This window comes from Belonocnema kinseyi, chromosome 4, assembly GCF_010883055.1.
Source record: "Belonocnema kinseyi isolate 2016_QV_RU_SX_M_011 chromosome 4, B_treatae_v1, whole genome shotgun sequence".
Taxonomy (NCBI): domain Eukaryota; kingdom Metazoa; phylum Arthropoda; class Insecta; order Hymenoptera; family Cynipidae; genus Belonocnema; species Belonocnema kinseyi.
In genome coordinates this window covers 18,010,399-18,029,921 of record NC_046660.1, presented here as the reverse complement: position 1 = coordinate 18,029,921, position 19,523 = coordinate 18,010,399, and the positions used below count along the sequence as shown (strand labels likewise).

Genomic DNA, 19,523 nt, shown 5'->3' with positions numbered 1-19,523 from the left:
AAAGATAAACTTTTAATTAAATAGTTGAATTTAAACGAAAAATAATATTTTTGAACAAACAGAAGGCTTAACAAGCAAATAGTTGAACATTCAATCAAAAGAATTTAATTTTCAACCCAGAAAAATTGAATTAAAAGCTGATTAAAATTGATGTTAAAACTTCAACGAAAAACATTTGCATTTTCAACTAATTGGTTAAATTTTCAAAACCAACAATATTAAATTTCTACTAAAAACGTAGAATTTTCGACCAGCAAAATTGAGTTTTCAACCTACAAAGATGAATTCTACAAAAAAAATCGATATATGTATATATATATATATATATATATATTTGAACTAAAAAAATTACTTTTCTATCATTAAAGATGAATTTTTAATTAAGCAGTTAAATTTTCAACTCAAAAATATTAGTTTTTTTCTTTTACAAAATAGTTGAACTTTTATCCAAATAGTTAAATTGTACACAACATACTTAAATTTTCAACCAAAACAAATTATTTAGCTATCAAATAGTAGAATTTTCAAACAAAAAAGATGAAACTTCAACCAAAAACAGCTATATTTTCAACCAGCTATAAAATTAAATATTCAAGTCAAAGAATAAGAATTTTTTATAAGACAGTTGAATCATCAGCTCATGAAAATATTAGTTTTTAATTAAAACGGAGATGCTATAAAATATCATAACGGACGTTTCCGGACTCTTTTTTGAGGGATAACAAAAAAAATTTATTGTACTACATAAAAATTTTATGCATATGTATTATTTTGAGGTTACGTCGTTTTTTATCTCTGCCTTTCCGATAATCTGGAAATTATTTATGAAATAAACTTTTTTGATTGCCTGCAAAAAGGGTTAGTTCCAGGAGATTAGTTACTATGTTTACTGGCAAGTCCAAAGTTTTCGGCAAAAAATATTGTGTAGTTTGGAAGTAACGCACAGTAGAATTGTAACATACATAACCTCCAAATGTACACACGTTGTTAGCAATATCAAAAATTTAAAAAAAAAAAAAAAAACACACAAATAAAGTGTGCAGGGACGTCCGTTAGCATGTTCGCTATCATTTCCCAAATTTGTAAGACAAAATATTGATTATTCTAGAAAAAAAGTCGTCGGAACCTAAAACTGGTAAAATCGATACTAACTCCTAAGCGCTATGCAAATTAATCAGATTTTGCTAAATTAAAACTTTTTTGAATTAAACCAAAAAAAAAGTGTATGGGGACGTCCGTTAGCATGGTCGCTATCATGTCCCAAATTTTTAAGACAAAATATGGATTATTAAAGAAAAAAAGCCGTCGGAACATAAAACTGGTAAAATCGACAATTTTCTAAGTATCACATGCCCTTAAGTAAAGTAGTGGGAATTTTTGATGCTGAGTTTTTTTTTTATATACATACGCAAATTGTTCAGGAAATAAATAAATTTTTCATTTAAAAAAACAAATTTACATCCAAATTGTTGAATTTTGAACTAGAAAAGGTCAATTTTTCAACCGTAATAGTTCAATTTTCTACGGGAATATTAAAATTTTTAGATAAAAAATTGATTTTCGACAAACTAGTTACATTTTTAAAAAGAGATCAATTTTCAATTTAAATGGCAAATCTTCCAACAAAATCAATTTTTAACAAAAGAGTTCAGCTTCTAACTGCAAGTAGTTAAATTTTCTAAAGAAAAAAGGTAAATTCGTAACGAAAAATGTAAAAAAAATTTTATATTGTAACTTAGAAATATTTCTTTTTCGAAGGAATACTTCTTCTCTAAAAAATACTTGAAGCACTCTCTTTTTTTTAAACTTCGGAAGAAGGGAACAGGGATTTTTTAAACTCCTTTCTCCTGAATCTCAATTTTAATTTTTGTTTAATTCCCTTTCTATGAAAAAAATTCCCTGACCCAAGGGAAATTTAATTTCTTCACCGAAATTCCCTGTCCTAAAATAAAAACAATGAATTATTTTTAATCATATGCTCTGCAACTGTAGATAAAGTAAATTAACCATTTTTAATTCAATTTCCGGTCATTTCGTGGTTTTTTCCAAGTCTTTCCCAGTTTCCCGCTCAAGTCGCCACCCTGATTATAAACAAATTATATATAAATATATATTTTTTAGAGAGTGCAAATGTATAGATGAATTGATAAAAGAGTATATTATAAGGCTAATGATTAATGTTTAAATATTGTTATTACTATTATTATTATCAGTCACATAATATTATCAATCGGATTGATCGTAGCAGGGTTGGGTAGCGACACAGAAAGGCGAGGCAGGTACCAGACAGCGACGGTAGATAGAGGCAGGGAAGTATAGAAGGCGGAAAAGTTTGAATTGGATTCAAGGCTAGCGGAGCGAGTATCTCAGCGGAAGAAACAGATTTAGAGCAGGAAGTGTTCAGTACGTCGAAAGAGGAGATCAAGGAAAGGAAGGCAAGGGGGAAATATAAGAAAACTATAGAAAAGGAGAGACTAAGAGCAAAAAGCGTAGGTTCAATAGAAGCATTTATCAAAAGGAAGAGAGGGGAGAGAGAAAGCAGTGAAGAGAAGGAAGATATCGGTGCGAGCGTAAAATATCAGAAAATGTTTCGACCGCCGCCGGAAAAGCAGAGTTTGGTAGGGAAGAGTGATAATAGTAAGGGGGCTGACTGTAGCGGAGATGAAAGTGAAGTTTCAATGAAAGAGGAAAGACTAAAAGAAATTCGAGAAGTGATGATACAGGTAATGGGGATTAATGAAGAAAAGCAGGAGAAAAGGGGAGAGGAATTAAAGAAGGAAATTAGGCGGGAAATGGCTGAAGTTAGGAAAGAAATAAAAAAAAATGAGAAGAAATCAGGGAAAAGTTAGAAAAGAGGATGCAGTCATTGGAGCAAGAACTAGAGAAGCAGGAAGAGGATAATAATAAAAAGGTAGAGGAGATGCGAGAGTGGGAATAAGGAGATGGAAAGACTGAGAAAAATAGAACAAACGATAGAAAGGAAAGAGTGGGCAGAAAGAAAATTAAACATCGTGATAAAGGGTATAAGATTAGAATGGAAGGAGCTGAAGGAAGGGGTGGACGAAGTGATAAAAAAGATTGATGCTAAGGTAGAGATAGAGGAAATACGAAATGTAGGAAGGGAAGCGCGAAGAGGGGAGATAATGGTACTGGTGAAACTAAAGAAATGGGAACATAAGAGGGAGGTGATGACAAAAAAGAGGTTATTATATGGTAGTCCAGAGAGAACAGAGGATGATTTGACATGAATAGAAACGAAGATGCAGCATAAATTAAGGAAAATAGCGAAAGAGGGAAGAAAAAAGGGAAAGAGAACATAGGTTAAGTATGGGAGAATACAGATAGATGGAGTATGGTGGGATTGGGATGAAGAAAGGGAACAGATAGTAAGAAATGAGGTGCAGGGAAACTAGAGGAGGAAGGAACGGGAGATAGGAAAATAAGAAATAGTAAGAATTAAAAAAAGATGACAAACACTGTATAAAGTATATGTAACTATTTTGTCGGAAAGATTGAAGATTGAAGTTAAGAGAAAAAGATCGAGTCACCAAATCAGGCAGGGTTTAGAAAAGGAATGGGAGTAATGGACAACATATATGTTCTGAACTATCTAGTAAATAAGAGAATTAAAAGGAAAAAACGGGTAATGATAGCAATGTTCGTGGACTTAAAGGCGGCGTTTGACTCATTAGACCGAGAAGAAATAGAAAAATTTATGATAAAAAAGGGGATAAGAGAGGGATTAATAAAGAGAGTATCAGAAATTTTTAGAGAGACAAAAAGCATGGTAAAGGTAGGAGAGCAAGTAGGAGATAGTTTCTGGTTGGTGAGAGGTGTGAGACAAGGATGTCCTCTGAACCCACTTTTATTTAATTTATTAATATCAGACTTGCAAGAAGAAATGAGGAGAAAGGGTTGGGAAGGAGTTAGGATAGGGAAGGAAAAGATATATACACTGGCATACGCAGACGACATAGTGTTTATGGCAGAGGATGAATGGATGGCGGGATTAATTACAGGATTACAGAAATACTTAGATAGGAAAAAGCTGAATATAAATATGAAAAAGACAAAGATAATGAGGTTTAGAAAAGGTGGAGGGAGGACGAAAGAATGGACAGGGAGATGGAAAGGAATAAAGTTAGAAGAGTTCAAAGAGTATAAATATTTAGGATATATCTTGCAAACGAATGGAGATCATACAGCTCATATAAGAGAAAGGATAAAAAAAAGCAGTAGGGGTAATCAAACAGATATGGGGAATATGAAAAAGAAGGTTAAAAAAATTGGAGAAGGAGAATGTGGTTACTTGATACGCTGGTATGGCCGGTATTAGGTTATGGAGCAGAGATATGGGGATGGAAAGAAAGGGAAAATATTAAGAGTTTACAAGAAAAGCATATAAGGTGGACACTAGAGGCAGACTGGAGGACGCCAGGATATATGGTGAGAGAAGAAGCACGAAGGGATAACTTAAGTATTAGAGCGGAAAAGAGGGCATGGAAATTTGAGACGAAGCTGAGGGAGGGAAAGGGAGGGGAGTTGGAGAGAAAGTGTTTAATGGAGGTAGAAGAGGAGAAGGAGGGCGATCGAATTAACGAGATCGGAAGAAGAAAGGAGGGAGTTCTTTAATTATAGAGAAATAGAAGATGGGACTGGAGTAAACTATGAAGAATTGGAAAAAAGGGAGAGGGACAGACAATTAATAGAAAGATGGGGGGCGATTGAGGAATCAAAATACAATAAATGGTGTAAAATGATAAAAAAGGAAGGGGTGCCAAAGTATTTAGAAAAGGGATGGGGAGAGAGAAAGTGGAACGGAATAGCAAGATTTAGATTGGGAAACGAGGTAATGGAGGTGATGTACTGAGAAAAAGAAGAAGACAGAAAATGTAGAATATATGAATGGGAGGAGGAAACATGGGAGCATGTATGGAAAGAATGTAGGAGAGGAATGGAAGATAAAGGAAGCTGGCAAGAAAATGTGGTTAAGATTCTACGGGAAGATGGATTAGGAGAAGAATGGATGAAGGAGTTGGAGGGTGCTAGAGGTGCGAATGAGAGAGAATGAAAGAATGCACGTAAAAAAGGTAAATGGAGGTATAAAAAAGCGAAAGAAAAAGGAAACGGAAGTCGCTTAGATTAGAAGCGATAAGATTGTAAAAAAAATACAAACAACAAAGATTAAAAGTTCAAACAAAAACAATTTGAATTTTCAAACAATAGTTGAAGTTTCAAGTAAAAAAATTATAAATGTTTTAGAAAAACATTTGAATTATAAATTTAAAAAACCCATATTTTCAACAAAAAAGATCATTTTCAACTAAGAATTACCAACCTGAAAAGTTGAAATTTTCATTTTAAAATATCATTTTCAAGCAGATTGTTAAATTTTCAACCAAATGATAGATTTTTAATGGACAAGTATAATTTTCAGTTGAAAAAATTTATTTTAAACAAAAAAATTTTCAACCGTAAGAATGGATTTTGAACCAACAAGATTAATTATCTACTGAAAGACTAATGTTCAACAAAATACATTAATTTTCAAGCTAATAGTTGAATTTTAAAATAGAAAAAAAACTTTTCTATAACAAACTTAAATTTAATGCAAAATTATAAATTTTCAATCTACAAAGACGAATTTTCAACCAAGTGGTCGAAATTTCAAACAAACCAGATTAAACTTTAGACAAAAACAATTCCATTTTCAACTAAGAAGATTAATTTTCTACAAATACGTAGAATTTTCAACAAAACAGAAGCATTTACAACCAAATAATTAAATTATCAACTAAAAACAACGACTTTTCTATCAGAAAAAAATGCATTTTTAATAAAAAAATGACGAATTCTCAGTGTAGCAGTTGAATTTTAAACCAAAGATTAATTTTCTACGAAATGGTCAAATTTCAAACAAAAAATTTTAATCTTCAACCAAACTAAAAAAAGACACAATATATTTGAATTTTTAAGCAAGTGATAAAATTTTCAAACAAAAAATATCAAACTTTAAAGGAAAACCCAATAATTGAGCTTTCTAGCCAAAAATACAAATGATCAAACAACAAAGATTAAAGGTTCAAACAAAAACAAGTTGAATTTTCAAACAATAGTAAATTACGCATTGCAAGCTAAATAATAGCAGAATTGAAAAAAACCTAACAATTCAACTAATTATTTGAAAAAACTGTTGAAATCGAACGTGGACAGATTTTTCTTCTAAAAATTTGTAAAATTCCCGGTTCAGCGGCCACCCAACTGACTGAAATAGGGTACTTTAGGGACCTTAACTGAATACAGGATGCAAAATCCTGTTAAATAAAACAAGAATCCAACGACCAAATTTGGACCACAATCAATTTGATTATTGGACATTAAATGGGATTTTTAATTTGGATTTTGGTCTAATCTAAATTTCTTAAATTTTGAATATAGGGTACAATAGGAGAAACTAGGGACCGATCTGTGATGTTCTCTAATATAAATTTCGACAATTTTCTTACCTCATAAGAGTATAAATCTTGTGTTTCTCCGCCTTCTTTCTCCAGAGACTCTGTATCGTAATCATTGTTTTTGTAATCTGCGAACACTCCGGCAGATTCATCGTGTCAAGACTGTCTGTAAATGGCAGGGCAAACAGTGCATGCACCGAGGCATTCACCCAGCATCTATTTTCACCCGGTGGATTTGGAAAGCCCAGGACATAGTGTGGCCGATCGAGTTGAAACTCGTCCTCAAAATTATACATCTGATCAGGAATTGACATCGATGACGAGACATCATGCATATTCACATCATTCTCATAAATATCAGGCCACTGATCTATGCTGTCGAGTCGTTCGCGCGATTGTGGCGCCACAAATCCATTGTCCTCGAGGGCGCCTTTTCGAAGAACTCGAGAACAACTTGTTGGCGTATAGGGCGCTTCCAGACTCTTCTTTACGGGCGTGTACATTGGATCAACGACTTTTTTTATCGGTGTAAATACCGATTCCAACGATTTTCTATTACTCTGCAGAGACTGAATTGCCTTGTTCATTCGCAGTCCAAAGCGTTCCTTGCCCAGACGCGGACTTGTGCTGTTGCAGTTCAGGTCGGGACTTTTCACGACGAGCGGTTTAGTATTATTAGGTTCAGGTACGGCGTTTGGCGAAACCTCCAAACTTGATTTTCGACACAATTTCTGATTTGACTTGGGCGAAGTGATGAGTTCAACTTCCGGTGAAACTTTGATCACTGTTTGCGAGTTGTCCTTGGAGCTGGGTGATTTGCAGCATATTGAGGGACCAGCAGCAGCTTGAGGTGACTTCTCGCATTCCTGCTTCGGATAAATTGATATCTCGGAGCTGATTTTTTCCAGACACTCGTTTAGAACGGTGGAGTCGGAGGGCTCGTGATCGGGTTGCTTCTTGATCAACTGGTTCATGCTGACAACAGTCTTGGGCGAGTCAAAGTACTGTCGGACATTGTCGAGAACTTTTTCGGTTGGAGCCATGGTTTTTGGGTCCTTGTATCGGAGGGTTACACCGGAATCAACATTTTTCTCGCTGTCCCGACGATGACGTTTGTACCCATTGGCATCAGATGGTACCAGAGTCAGAGTTATCTCGGAACTGCTAAATCCGTAATCACTGGTCACGTCCTTGGTCGGACTGTTACATCTTTGCTGTGATTTTCGACGCTTCAGCGGCGTATGATCGGAAGTCCAAGAATCCGTGATATTAACTGCAATTTTGAATGAAAAAGAAATTTTTTTTAACAGACTTCCAGTGTTCCTTATTTCTTAGTTTTCATGCAAAATTTAAACAAACGATTGTATAATTTTTCAATTAAAATTTCAATCAAAACAATTGTATTTATAAATTGCAGAAGTCAATAAAAGTCAGCAAACATTTTTGCAAGAAATTAATTAATTTTTAAATCATATAATAAGAAGGATAATGAAATTGTTGTGTCTCATAAAGGAAAGTACAGATAAGCGTTTTATTGCACACTAGCAACAAATGCACACGCGCAAATCGGGCGTTCCTGTCTCTGAATTTCTATTTACTAACATAAAAATATGCAAATTTAACACAGTTACATAATAATTACATAAAGAGCATATTGGGTGTTTGATACCCAAAGATATTCAAACGTGTGATGTGCCGACGGTATTGGATAGTTTTTTACAAGAAAATCAATTAATGATGATTAATCTACCTAGTTTAAGGAGAAAAAGGTTTCAAAACAGTTTTTGAAATTAAAGTAGTTGAAAAAAATCCTTTTTGAAAAAAAATTGAATACTTCCGAGATACGGCGCTTCAAAAATAAAATTAATCTTATAATAATCTTAAACTGCGTATAAAAATGATAAGAATCAAAATTATATAAAAATGACATAGAAAAATAGGTTTTCATGTCATTTGTTAATCTGGCGCCATACGTTCCATTTTATTGAATTTGGTACGTTTCGATAAAGCGCAAATAAGTCTCCGGGTGTTATACACCCAGTATGCCCTTTAAGGGTTAAAAATCCATTATTACACCAATTTTTAATATAAGGTTTTAAATATTTTTGAAATAATAGTTAATAATGAATAATTTCGAATTGCAAGCTCATGAGATTAAAAAAACATACCAACGATTTTGGACAATTTAATTAGAAAAAAAAGAGTTGAATTGTATAATTTCTAAGCCGAAGCGCTAAAAATTAAAGAAATGTAATTTAATTTGGAGAATCACGAAATTAGAATGATCTTAGATTAAAAACGTTAAAATATGACAATGTCAAAACGTTGAAAATGATATACTTAAGATTCAAAATTTGAAAAATGGATATTTTAAAATTAAGAGTAATTGAAATTGTATTCTTTATAATTAAAAGCGTTCAAAATAAATAGTTAAAGATTGAAGACTTTTAAATTTGAATCATTTGAATTCACAGCGATTAAAATTTGACAATTTAATATTGAAAACTAAATTGAATCTTTCAAATGCCAAGCTTCTAATATTTTAGAATTTTAAATTGTCATGAGGTAATAAAATTAAAAGTTGACATTAAAACAGATTAGACGACGTTTTCTAAAATGAAAAAGGAATTAAATTATTTAAAATAAAAACCTTTCGAAATATACAGTAAGTTTAAATGGGAAACGTTAAAAATAAAACAATGTATACTCATAAACTTTGAAACTTAAACGAATGAGAAATTCATTTAAATATGAATTAAAATCGCTTAAAAATTAATGACCGTTTTAATGGAAGAAAAAAATTCCCGGTCATTTCCCGGCTCGAAAACATTTTTCCCGGCCACTAAAATTTAAAACATCTATTCAATTGAACAGTTTTAAATGAAATGCAAATAAACTGCAAAATTCAGAATTTTTAACATTCATAAATTATAGAATTCACAAAATTTAAATTAAGTTCCAAAAATGTTAATCCACGTTAACATTTTCAATTCTCTAAATTAAAGAATCAATCAATGAACTTTAAAAATTTTCAAAATTATATTATTAAGTTCTTCTAGGCAAGAAACATTAAAAATTAAGTTTTTTCTCAACTTAAGTTCTTAAATTAGAAGTAAAATTATTTTAATTTTAAATAGTTTAGGCATCATTGAAAAGCTTTAAAATTTTATTTCACAATCTTAAGAAATCTAGAGGTTGTCTTGAGTTTTTTTTTTCAAATTTAAAATTATTTTTAAATGTTGTCAGAACTTCTAAATAACTTTTAAAAGTAATTAAATTTGTCTTACAACCTCTAGAAAATCCTGCGAATTGAGAAAAATTTCCTTTAAATTTGGATTTATAAATAACAATGGAACAATATTATTTGTGGCAAAAATTAGAGTAATCTTAAGAGATATTTAGAATTTTTGAAAAGATTCAAAATCAATCTAAAACTTTAAATTATATTAAATAATGTAAACCAAGTGTAAGTACCGACAAAATTTGACTATTCGTACCAAAATTTCGGTGCAAATAGCAACAATCTAATTTAAAAGCTAATATAAATTTCTGCAGATTTCAAACAAAAAATTTATAAACTTTTTAAGCATTGTGAAAGGCTCCAGAATAATAAAAACATTTTCTTAACATTCCTAGGAAAATTGGAAATGATTATACATTTTAAAAAATTATTTTAACATAATATTTAAAAATCTTTAAAGAAATTTCCAAAAGTGTAGGAAAAAATCTATTTATTTTGAAATAGGTTTAAAACTTCTTAAAAAAATTTTTCACACTTCGTTAAAATTACTTGACATCATTTCAAGTTTTTAATTAATTTTGAATCTTTTTAAAACTTCTAAATATCTCTTAAAATTACTCAATTTTTGTATACAAATAATAAGTGTTCATAATTATTTCTACATAAAAATTCTAATAGTTAAAAAGCTCTTCGAAATTCTAACGATTTAAAGGTTTCTATGTCAAACAATTAAGTTTCAAATTGCTAACTTTTAAATATTTCGCTCCAATTTACTAATCTAAAATGAACAGTAAAATATTGTTAAATATTAAATAATTATTATTTTTCTTAATTAAACAAATTTTAATTAAATGGGTTAAAACTTGAATATTTTTTGACTGGAAGAATATTTTTAATTTAATAAAAGCCATTAATTACGAATATATTATTATCAAGTTATTTCTTAAGTTGAAAATAGTTTATAAAGTTTCAATCGCACCTTTACATTTTTTTAATGACTAATACTTTCGAATTGAAACAGTAACAATCTGGAAATTCTTAAACTTTGAACGAATTTAGAATCATTTTATCAAACAAATTATTATTCAGTTTTTAATACTTAAAGTATAGATCCATTTTAAAAGTTATTTATTCATTTATTTATATTTACAGTAGATACAATAATACTGTTTTTTATCAAAACTTTTCAACTTCAAACGCTTTTAATTTTTTATTGTTTAAGTCTTCAAGACTGTACTTAAAAATTCTTTAAATTAAAAATATACATTAGAAACATTAAAAATTGAACGATAAATTTTTTTTAATAAACTGAAGACTTTTTAAATTAGAGGTTACAATATTTTTATTAATTAAAAATAACCCTGAAAATGCTTCAAAATTTTATTTCGAAATCTTGAAACATTTACATATCGTTAAAATTTGTTATTTTTTTTTCAGAAGTTCTAAACATCTTTTAAAATAAATCGACTTTATCCTACATTTTTAATATCCTGCCAAATTAAAAAAATTGCCATAAAATCTTCCACAATCATTTTTTTTTTATTTTGTAAAGCTTTCTAAAACTTTTCAAATGTTTTTTATTCTGCTGAAGCCTTTCAAAATTCTTAAAAAGCTTCAATTTTTTCGTCGAAATCTGCCAAAATCTACATTTTTTAAAATTAAGCCATGGGCTATTTGTGTCAAAATTTCGGTACGAATAGCCGGATTTGTAAATACACGTAGACACTTCGCTTAAATTATTAGAAATCATTTCAAATTAACATTTTTTTCAAGACTTCTTAATTTTTCTTTAATTTACTAAATTTTTTCCAAGAATAATTAGGCGTTCAATTGTTATTTATACATACAAATTCAAGAATTTAACTTATAAACAACAAATTTTTAATAGTAAAATTAAAATTTTAACGTTCACTATTTTTTTTTGCTTAGTTTTGAATATATAATTTATAATTACTGACTTTAAATAAACAGTCCGATATTTTTAAATATTAAGTCATTGTTCCTCTTCTTAATTAAAAAATTTGAAAATGAATGGTTAAAAACTGGAGTATTTTTAACTGAAATAATATTTGAAATTTAATAAAAGCCGTTGATTATGAATATATTATTTTGAAGTTATTTAAAAACTGAAAATAGCCCAATTGAAACAGTTTAATTTTTAACGTTAAAATCTGGAAATTCAATAATTGTGAACTGATTCCGAATTGGCTTGTAAAATCCATTATTATTCACTATTTAAATCTTAAAGTACAATTCAATTTTTAAAATTATTAACTAATTTATATTCATCGTTGATCAACTAAAAAAGTTTTTTTTTAATAAAAAATCTTCGATTTCAAACGCTTCTAATTTTTAATTTTTAAGCCTTTAAAACTGCAATTTAACTCAGTCAAAAAATAAATTCACTGTCATTTTCCGGTTTCCCGATCCAGCGGCCACCCTCAAATTGTTTCATTTTCAACAAAATTATATTTTGAACACAAAAATACAATTTCTAACATAATTTATAATTTATAGATACAAAAGAAACGATTGCCTAATTTAAAATCTACATTTATTATTATTTTTTATTTAGATAAGCGAAAATTGAACAGTTAAATTTTCGAGTAATAAAATTAACTTTAAATGAAAAAAAGATGAAATTTCTACAAATCTTAACCAAAAAAGTTCAGTTTTAATAAAGTAATTTAACTTTTAACCAAGAAGATTAATTTTCGAGAGAGAAAAAACCATTTTTTAAACAATAGCTGTATATTCTGTTAAATTTTAAGTTAGAAAAATTAATTTTCAACTAAAACATCATGGAATTTCAAAAAAAATCTTTAAATTTACAACAAAAGAGATACAATTTTAAATAAAATTATAAATCTTCAACAAAGAGTTATTTTCTACCAAAAACGTAGAATTTTTAACAAAATACACGAAATTTCAACCAAATACTTGAATTTCCAACTAAAAATATAAATTTGGAAAAAAAAGAGGAATTTTCAAATAAAATTATGAATCTTTGACCAAAAAAAGATGAATTTTGAAAACAGAAAGGTGTATTTTCTACTAAAAACGTTGAATTTTCAACAATATACGTGAAACTTTAAACAAATAATTTCATTTCCGAATAAAAAAGTTAAATTATCAATAAAAAAGTGATAATAGTTTAGTTTTCAAACAAAAAATCAACTAATTCTTAAAAAAATAGTTAATTTTTTAAATAAAATAATCGATCTTCCACCAAGAATGGAATAGTAAAATTTTCAATTAGAAAAATTAATTTTTAACCAAATAGCATTTTATTCAAAAAGATTAAATGTCTACTAAAAGAAATTAATTTAAAAAAAGAAGATAAATAAATACGAATATTCATGATTTGTAGACTAAAGAATAATATTTTAAACAAATACTAAAGTTAATTTTTAACAGTTCAAATATTAGGTTAGAAAACGGGAAATTTTGGTTAGAAAATAATCTTAACTTCCCACTGCACTTTTTGTTTTCGGGTTGCTTTAGAATATAAATTGATTACAAATTTAAATGCTCTGAATTTTAACAATTCGGATTACTCCAAAAATGGTCAAAAAATATCAAAATAATGTAAAATAAAGACTCAATAAAAAATAAAATCCATCTAAAATGAAACCAAACCTAAAAAGTTAATCGATTAGTTCCCATAGATCCGAGCACTCTAAACTACCATATTGCATTTGACCCACACCCCAAAACCAAAATGCCACCCCGGAAAATTAAATCAGTTAAAAAAAACATTTTCAAAAATATTATAAAAAACCACACGAGAAAAAATCGCTCGTAAAAAAACAAACCCACGTAAATGTGTTTACAGTAAAATTAGAATAATTGAGCAATGCCGGAGTCATAGCACGAATTCTAAATATACACCTAGAAATGAAAAAGATTCGACACCTCGTGCTAGATTTCATGTGAAAATATCCCAAAAATAATAAAAAAATTACCCCACATTCGTTTAATGCCTGGAAATAACAGGTGCAGGGCCTACAAAACACATACCCCTGCAAGGAAGGAAATTGTTTTGCAGCGAATTTCGGGCAACACAATAACAAATGTGTTACAAAGCGGAAATTGTGTTAACCTACTTACCCAAACCGGAGTGACTCGAAGACGATTTCGGTGTCTCAGAGCAATGCACAGCTGCTGATACCGTCTGAACACGTAACATTTTGACGGCTATTCGGGATCAGCCATAAGATCCAAAAAGTCTGCCGCAAATCGGTATTATATTCGCGAGAAGTTCAATGTGTCTAGAAACAACATTCACGGCACATCCCAGTTCGCGGATCCCGGCGCGCTTTACGGTCGGTGCTTTTCTAATTTCTAGAGAAAATCACGCACAATTGAAAGGATATAGACCGGCTATTCACTAGAGGATGAAATAACAAATAATCTCCTTGGAAGTAATCTCTTGGCGCCTAAAAATCTGCACGCCTCGCCGCAACTTGGCGGGAAAACACACGCGACTAGGTGGATGCATGTAATGGAGGCCGCGCCGTATGTGGTGTGTGCATGGTGGTCGACGCGTCGATTTAAATCGATCCCGGCACTATCGAAACAAACAAACAAACGCCAATAATCGATTTTGAATTTGTGGAATGTGGATTAAAAAAAATACAACTTCTTTTTCTTCTTTTGCGCAATCTTGTTTATTATTTCGCAATTACTCCTTCTTGCGTAATAAACCTGAAAACCTGAGGATATTTTTAGGTTATGTTTTGAATAATTGTCTATCTTCTTTTTTTTCTCTTTGTATTTTTTTGCCCTGTTCCTGCAGTTGATATTCGTCATAAAACTCATTCTCCCGAAAACTAATTTATTTCGAGACAAAAATTAGTCGTTTTTGGGACAATTTTTAATAAAAACATGGATTATAGACAAAATTCGAAAATAATTTCTATTTAAAAAATAAATAAGTTCTGAGTGGCGGGTTTAATTGAAGAAAGGATAATCGGTTATTGAAATTAGAAAATTCGAACTTTATAGCGGAAATTTAAAAAATTTTTAGAAATTGAAACTGAAATGCAAATTGGGTTGCTACTTTTTGCTGTTGTTTTTTCCGATTAGGTATTTCAAGATGTGACGTCAGACGGCAAGATGTCCGTACGCTGGGGGTCAAACAGTGGGGTTTACCAGTTGCTTTGAAGATTCATTTCTTTGGTTGAAAATAATGAAAATATGTAACTATTTTGGAGAAAAATATTTTTTGTTTTGTGAAAATTAATAAAATAAAAGTTTAACTATTTCATTTTTGACTGAAAATTGATCTTTCTTCATTGAAAAATCAACCACTTGATTGAGAATTCATGTGTTTCAATAAAAAATTCGTCTCTTCATCGAAAAATGAATCTTTGGTTAAAAATTCTTTTTTTTTTGTTTAAAAATTGATCTTTTTGCCTTTTTGGTTGAAAAATTATTTTTTGAATTGACAATTTAACTGTTTTTGTAATTCGTTTTCTTTTTGCTTAAAAATTAATTGTTTTTTTTCAATCGATAAATCATTTCTACGGTTAAAAAATAATTTCCTTTTTGTTGATAAGTCAACTTTTTTGTATGGAAAGTAGTATTTTTGTTGTTGTTGAAAATTAATTTAATCCAAACTTAACTATTCGATTTTTGGTTGGAATATTATTTTTAGTTGATAAATAAACCATGTGGTTGAGAATTCATGTATTTTAATGAAAACTCGTCTCTTTTCGTTGATAATTAATGTTCGTTTTTTAACTTAAGCTATTTCTTTAAAAATGTATTTCTATGGTTGAAAATTGAACCATTTTGTTATACTTTTTTTTGCTAAAAATTAAATTTTTTAAACTGAAAACTTGATTCTATACTAAAATTTTCAGTTAAAAAATCAAACTTTTTTAAACTTAAAATTCACCATTATGGTTGAAAATTCTTTTTTTTCCTTGAAACTTTAACTATTCAATTTTTTATTGAAATTTTATATTTTTTAGAGTAAAATTCAACTATGTGATGGAAACTCGTCTATTTTGGTTTAAATGCATTAAAAATTTTTTTAATTCAACTCTTTTTTTGAAACTCCTTTTTTTGTTAAAAATATTTTTTCAACTAAAAATTAAACTATTTAATTTTTAGTTAAAAATTGATAAAAATCAATGTATTTTGTTGAAAATTCGTATTTCTTGGTATATTATTAATCTTCTTAAAAAATCTGTTTTTTGACTGAAAATTAAATTATTGAATTTTTAGTTAAAAATAATAAAATTGTATCTTCTTTAGCTAAAAATTTAACTATATGTGGTTGAAAATCCACGCATTTTGTTAAAAATTCGTCTTTTTTGATAGCATATTATTCTTCATGTTTGAGATTGATTCAAAATTTACCGATATTATTAAGAACTATATTTTTTTTAAACTAAATATAAATATTTTTGATTAATTTATTTAAACTAATATATATTTGGTTCAAAATTATAATTTTAACTAAAAATTAATCTTTTTCGATTTTTGTTTGTTTAAATTTTTTTTATTTGAAAATTTTACTATATTTATAAATATTTTAATATTTGGTTGAAACTTTTTTTATTTTGGTTGAAAATAATTATTTTTTTAACTAAAAATTCAACTGTTCTATTTCAAGTTAATAATTGATATTTTTGGTTGGAAATTGACGCATTTTTTGAAAATTCAATTTTTAATTTAAAATTTTAACATTTTCAGACTTGTTTCAAAATTAATTTTCATGGATAAAAATTTAAAAAATTTGTTCAGAATTCGGTTTTTGCTGCTGAAAATTGAACTATGTGTTTAAAAATTAATCTTTTTCAATAGAAAATTATTATTCTTGTATGGAAATGTATTTATTTTGTTTATCGCGAAAAATATTTTTTTCTAAGGTACATTGTTTGACCCTCAGCGTGCAGACATTTTGGTAGATTTTTTACTGTCCTAAACTTACCTCTAAATAATCTTTCTTTGTTCTTTTAAATTATGCTTTACGACTTTACAATTTAAGTTTTCATTAATCTAAAGTCCATGTTTCATATTTTTTCCACAAATTTTTCATAATTTTCTTAAAAATCTTTACTTGTCTAATGCGAATTCGAATTTCGCGCGTAATTGAATAAGTTCGCTAGCGCCCCTAGCGAACACTCAACTCAACTCTTTCGTTGAAAACTAACGGAATAATTATTGTTAATAATTATATAGTATCGAAGTTACGAGATGTGTTGAAAAACAACATCAATTTTAAACTTTTATGAACTGAATAGTTAAAAAGATTTCGGCGGTTAAAAAATACGCTCAGAAATGCTCAGAAATAAAGAAATTTTTCAGTCAAAAAGACCAATTTTCAGCAAAACGTTTGAATTTTTAAGCAAAAATAGAAGCTAATTTTTGGGCTAAAAAAATTAATTAAAAAAAAAAAAAACTTTTTGCAAAACAAAAAGACGAATTTTCAAAAGGACAGTTTAATTTATAGACAAAAAATATGATTTATCAAAAATACTGTACAATTTATAAAAAATATAAATTTTCAACCAAATAGTTCCATTAAAAAAAAAATACATTTTGATATAAAAATAGAAGTTAATTTTTCGGCTAAAAATAATTAATTAAAAAAAGTGCGTTTCCAAAAAATTAGTTCCATTGACAATAAAAAAATTAATTTTCCACAAATCAGTCGAATTTCCATCCAAAAAGGATTTTTTCTAACGAAAATTTTGATTCATTTTTTTTTAATTATCTATAAAAAAATTATGTATAATAAAGTTAATAATAATTTAAATTACATAAAATTTAAAAGATAGGAAATCTATTTTAAATAGTTGCATTTTCCACCAAAAGGACGAATTCTTTAACCAAATTTATTTTGTTCATTTTATGCAGTTTCAAGATAAAAAATCAAAATTCAAAACTTTATCTTACAGAGTACAATCTTTTAAATGAAACGTTCAGTTTAAATTTAGCACTCTAATATTAACATTTCAAGGCTTTCTGATGCAGAATACTGAAAAATTGTTCTTTTTTTTACTAAACAAGTTTCAATTGAATGAGTTAAAAATGGAATATTCTGGACTTGTAAAATTAATTATTGTTCAAATTTTGATAGTTTAAGTACAGTTCATTTTTCAAAGCCATTTATTTATATTTACAGTAGGTAAAATTAAAAAGTTTTCTTTAAAAAATTAAAAATTTCAAACGCTTTTAATTTTTAATTGTTTGACTTTTCAAAACTGCATTACCAAAAATAAAAAATTTCCGTTTTCCCAGTTCAGCGTCCACCCTGAATAATAAAAAAATTTCTATTCAAAAAATAAATCTATTTAAAATATACTTCAAAAATACCTAGAGTAAAAAAAATCGACGCGTGATTGCTTCAAAATTTCCTTTATTTATAAAAAAAACTTTAGCAGTAACTACAAAATAAACAACTTTAAATTAAAACTCCTGTTTTGCTATAAAAAGTATTCTAATTGAAAAATACCTCAGTGTAAAGGATTTTTCAGTCCTCTTTTTGACAAAAATGTTAAAATCGATTTAAAAAAAAAATATTCCCTCAGTCAACGAAAGCAAGACAAATAAATTTAAATATTGTATTTCCTTTGAACAATTAATCAAGAAGTTGTGATATACATTAATGCACATACGGGTCTTTTGCTCTTTCCAGATAAACTGGCTGTAAAAATGATTTATGGTAATGACTATTCAGTCTTTTTTTAGAATAGCGATAAACCTAAAATATCTTTCAATTTCTTCTTTTTTTCTATTTCTTTTTTTTTTTAATAATATATTCTCGTATTCACATGTCGGTGAGGTAAGGCAGTTAAAATAGGATTAAAAATAAACGACTGACAATACGAACAAGACCCTTTAAAAAAAAACCCGAGATTAATTTTTCTCAGGGGTGTCGAAACGATAAAGATTCATTTTTTGATTCACTAAATCGTTCAGGGTGGTTCAAAAAAGGCTTATATATTTTTATAAAGCCTTTTGGACCACCCTAATTTCGATATTTTATGATAAGAAAAAAAACAAGACAAAAAAATATACAAAACAAATAGCTCGCTAATCAAATATGAAAATATTTATTCAATTTGAATCAATAATTCTTGGTATTGATCAAGGTTCAGACAAATGTGCATTACCAGGAGGGTCCAAAAGATTTGGTTCGTGAAAACGTACAAATGATCTACGAACGATGACATCGAAACAATATCAACTTTGACGACGCAAAACAATTTGTACCAGCTTTTCCCAAATCGCCAAAACAAAATCAAAGAAAACAAAATCAAAGATTCTAATTTGTTTAATAAAAATTAATTTTAACAACCTAAACTAAGTTACTCTAACGATTCAAACCTTTCTGAATATTGTAAAAAATTTCAATCTTCCCCATTCCTCCTTTAAATTTCCATTCGCAGATTTTGAAAATTTCAGGAAAGAAGAAAAGATCTGCAGCTTTGGCAAATTGAGGTTTGAAGTCGTAAAGCGAAAATGAAATCAGTCAAAGTAAATGGACCGATCTCAGTTTTTCTTTTTTCTTTTCTTTTTCGAAAACCGATTAAAGAACGAGTAAGAAAGTAATGAAAAGGCACCTTATGTAGAAATAGGAAATATACTACATCTTTAGGCAGCTCCTAGCTCGGCACATAGAATATCGCAATAGATTTATAGACCTAGGCCCATTCACTCGTTTGTTCCCATTCTCTACTCTCGCAGATAACAAATTTTTTACACATTCTTCCGTATCCATCACTAAATAATTTTTCTCCTCTGACAATTGAATGTCCTAAATCATCATAAATACTCGCATCTCGAACCATGCGCACAACAATCCCTTC

At 28.6% G+C, this 19,523-nt stretch overlaps 1 protein-coding gene across 1 annotated transcript in view; it reads right to left on the bottom strand.

Annotated features, from left to right (window-relative positions):
• The window catches only part of LOC117171304, a 22,951-nt gene extending 8,737 nt beyond the window's left edge, over positions 1–14,214 (bottom strand). The window contains exons 1-2 of the mRNA XM_033358473.1: positions 13,807–14,214; positions 6,507–7,728 (exon numbers count right to left, since the gene is read on the bottom strand). Of these exons, the coding sequence (XP_033214364.1) occupies positions 6,507–7,728; positions 13,807–13,885 (1,301 nt within the window). The 5' untranslated portion in view covers positions 13,886–14,214. The remainder of the gene's footprint in view (positions 1–6,506; positions 7,729–13,806) is intronic.
• Positions 14,215–19,523: the final 5,309 nt, after the last annotated feature.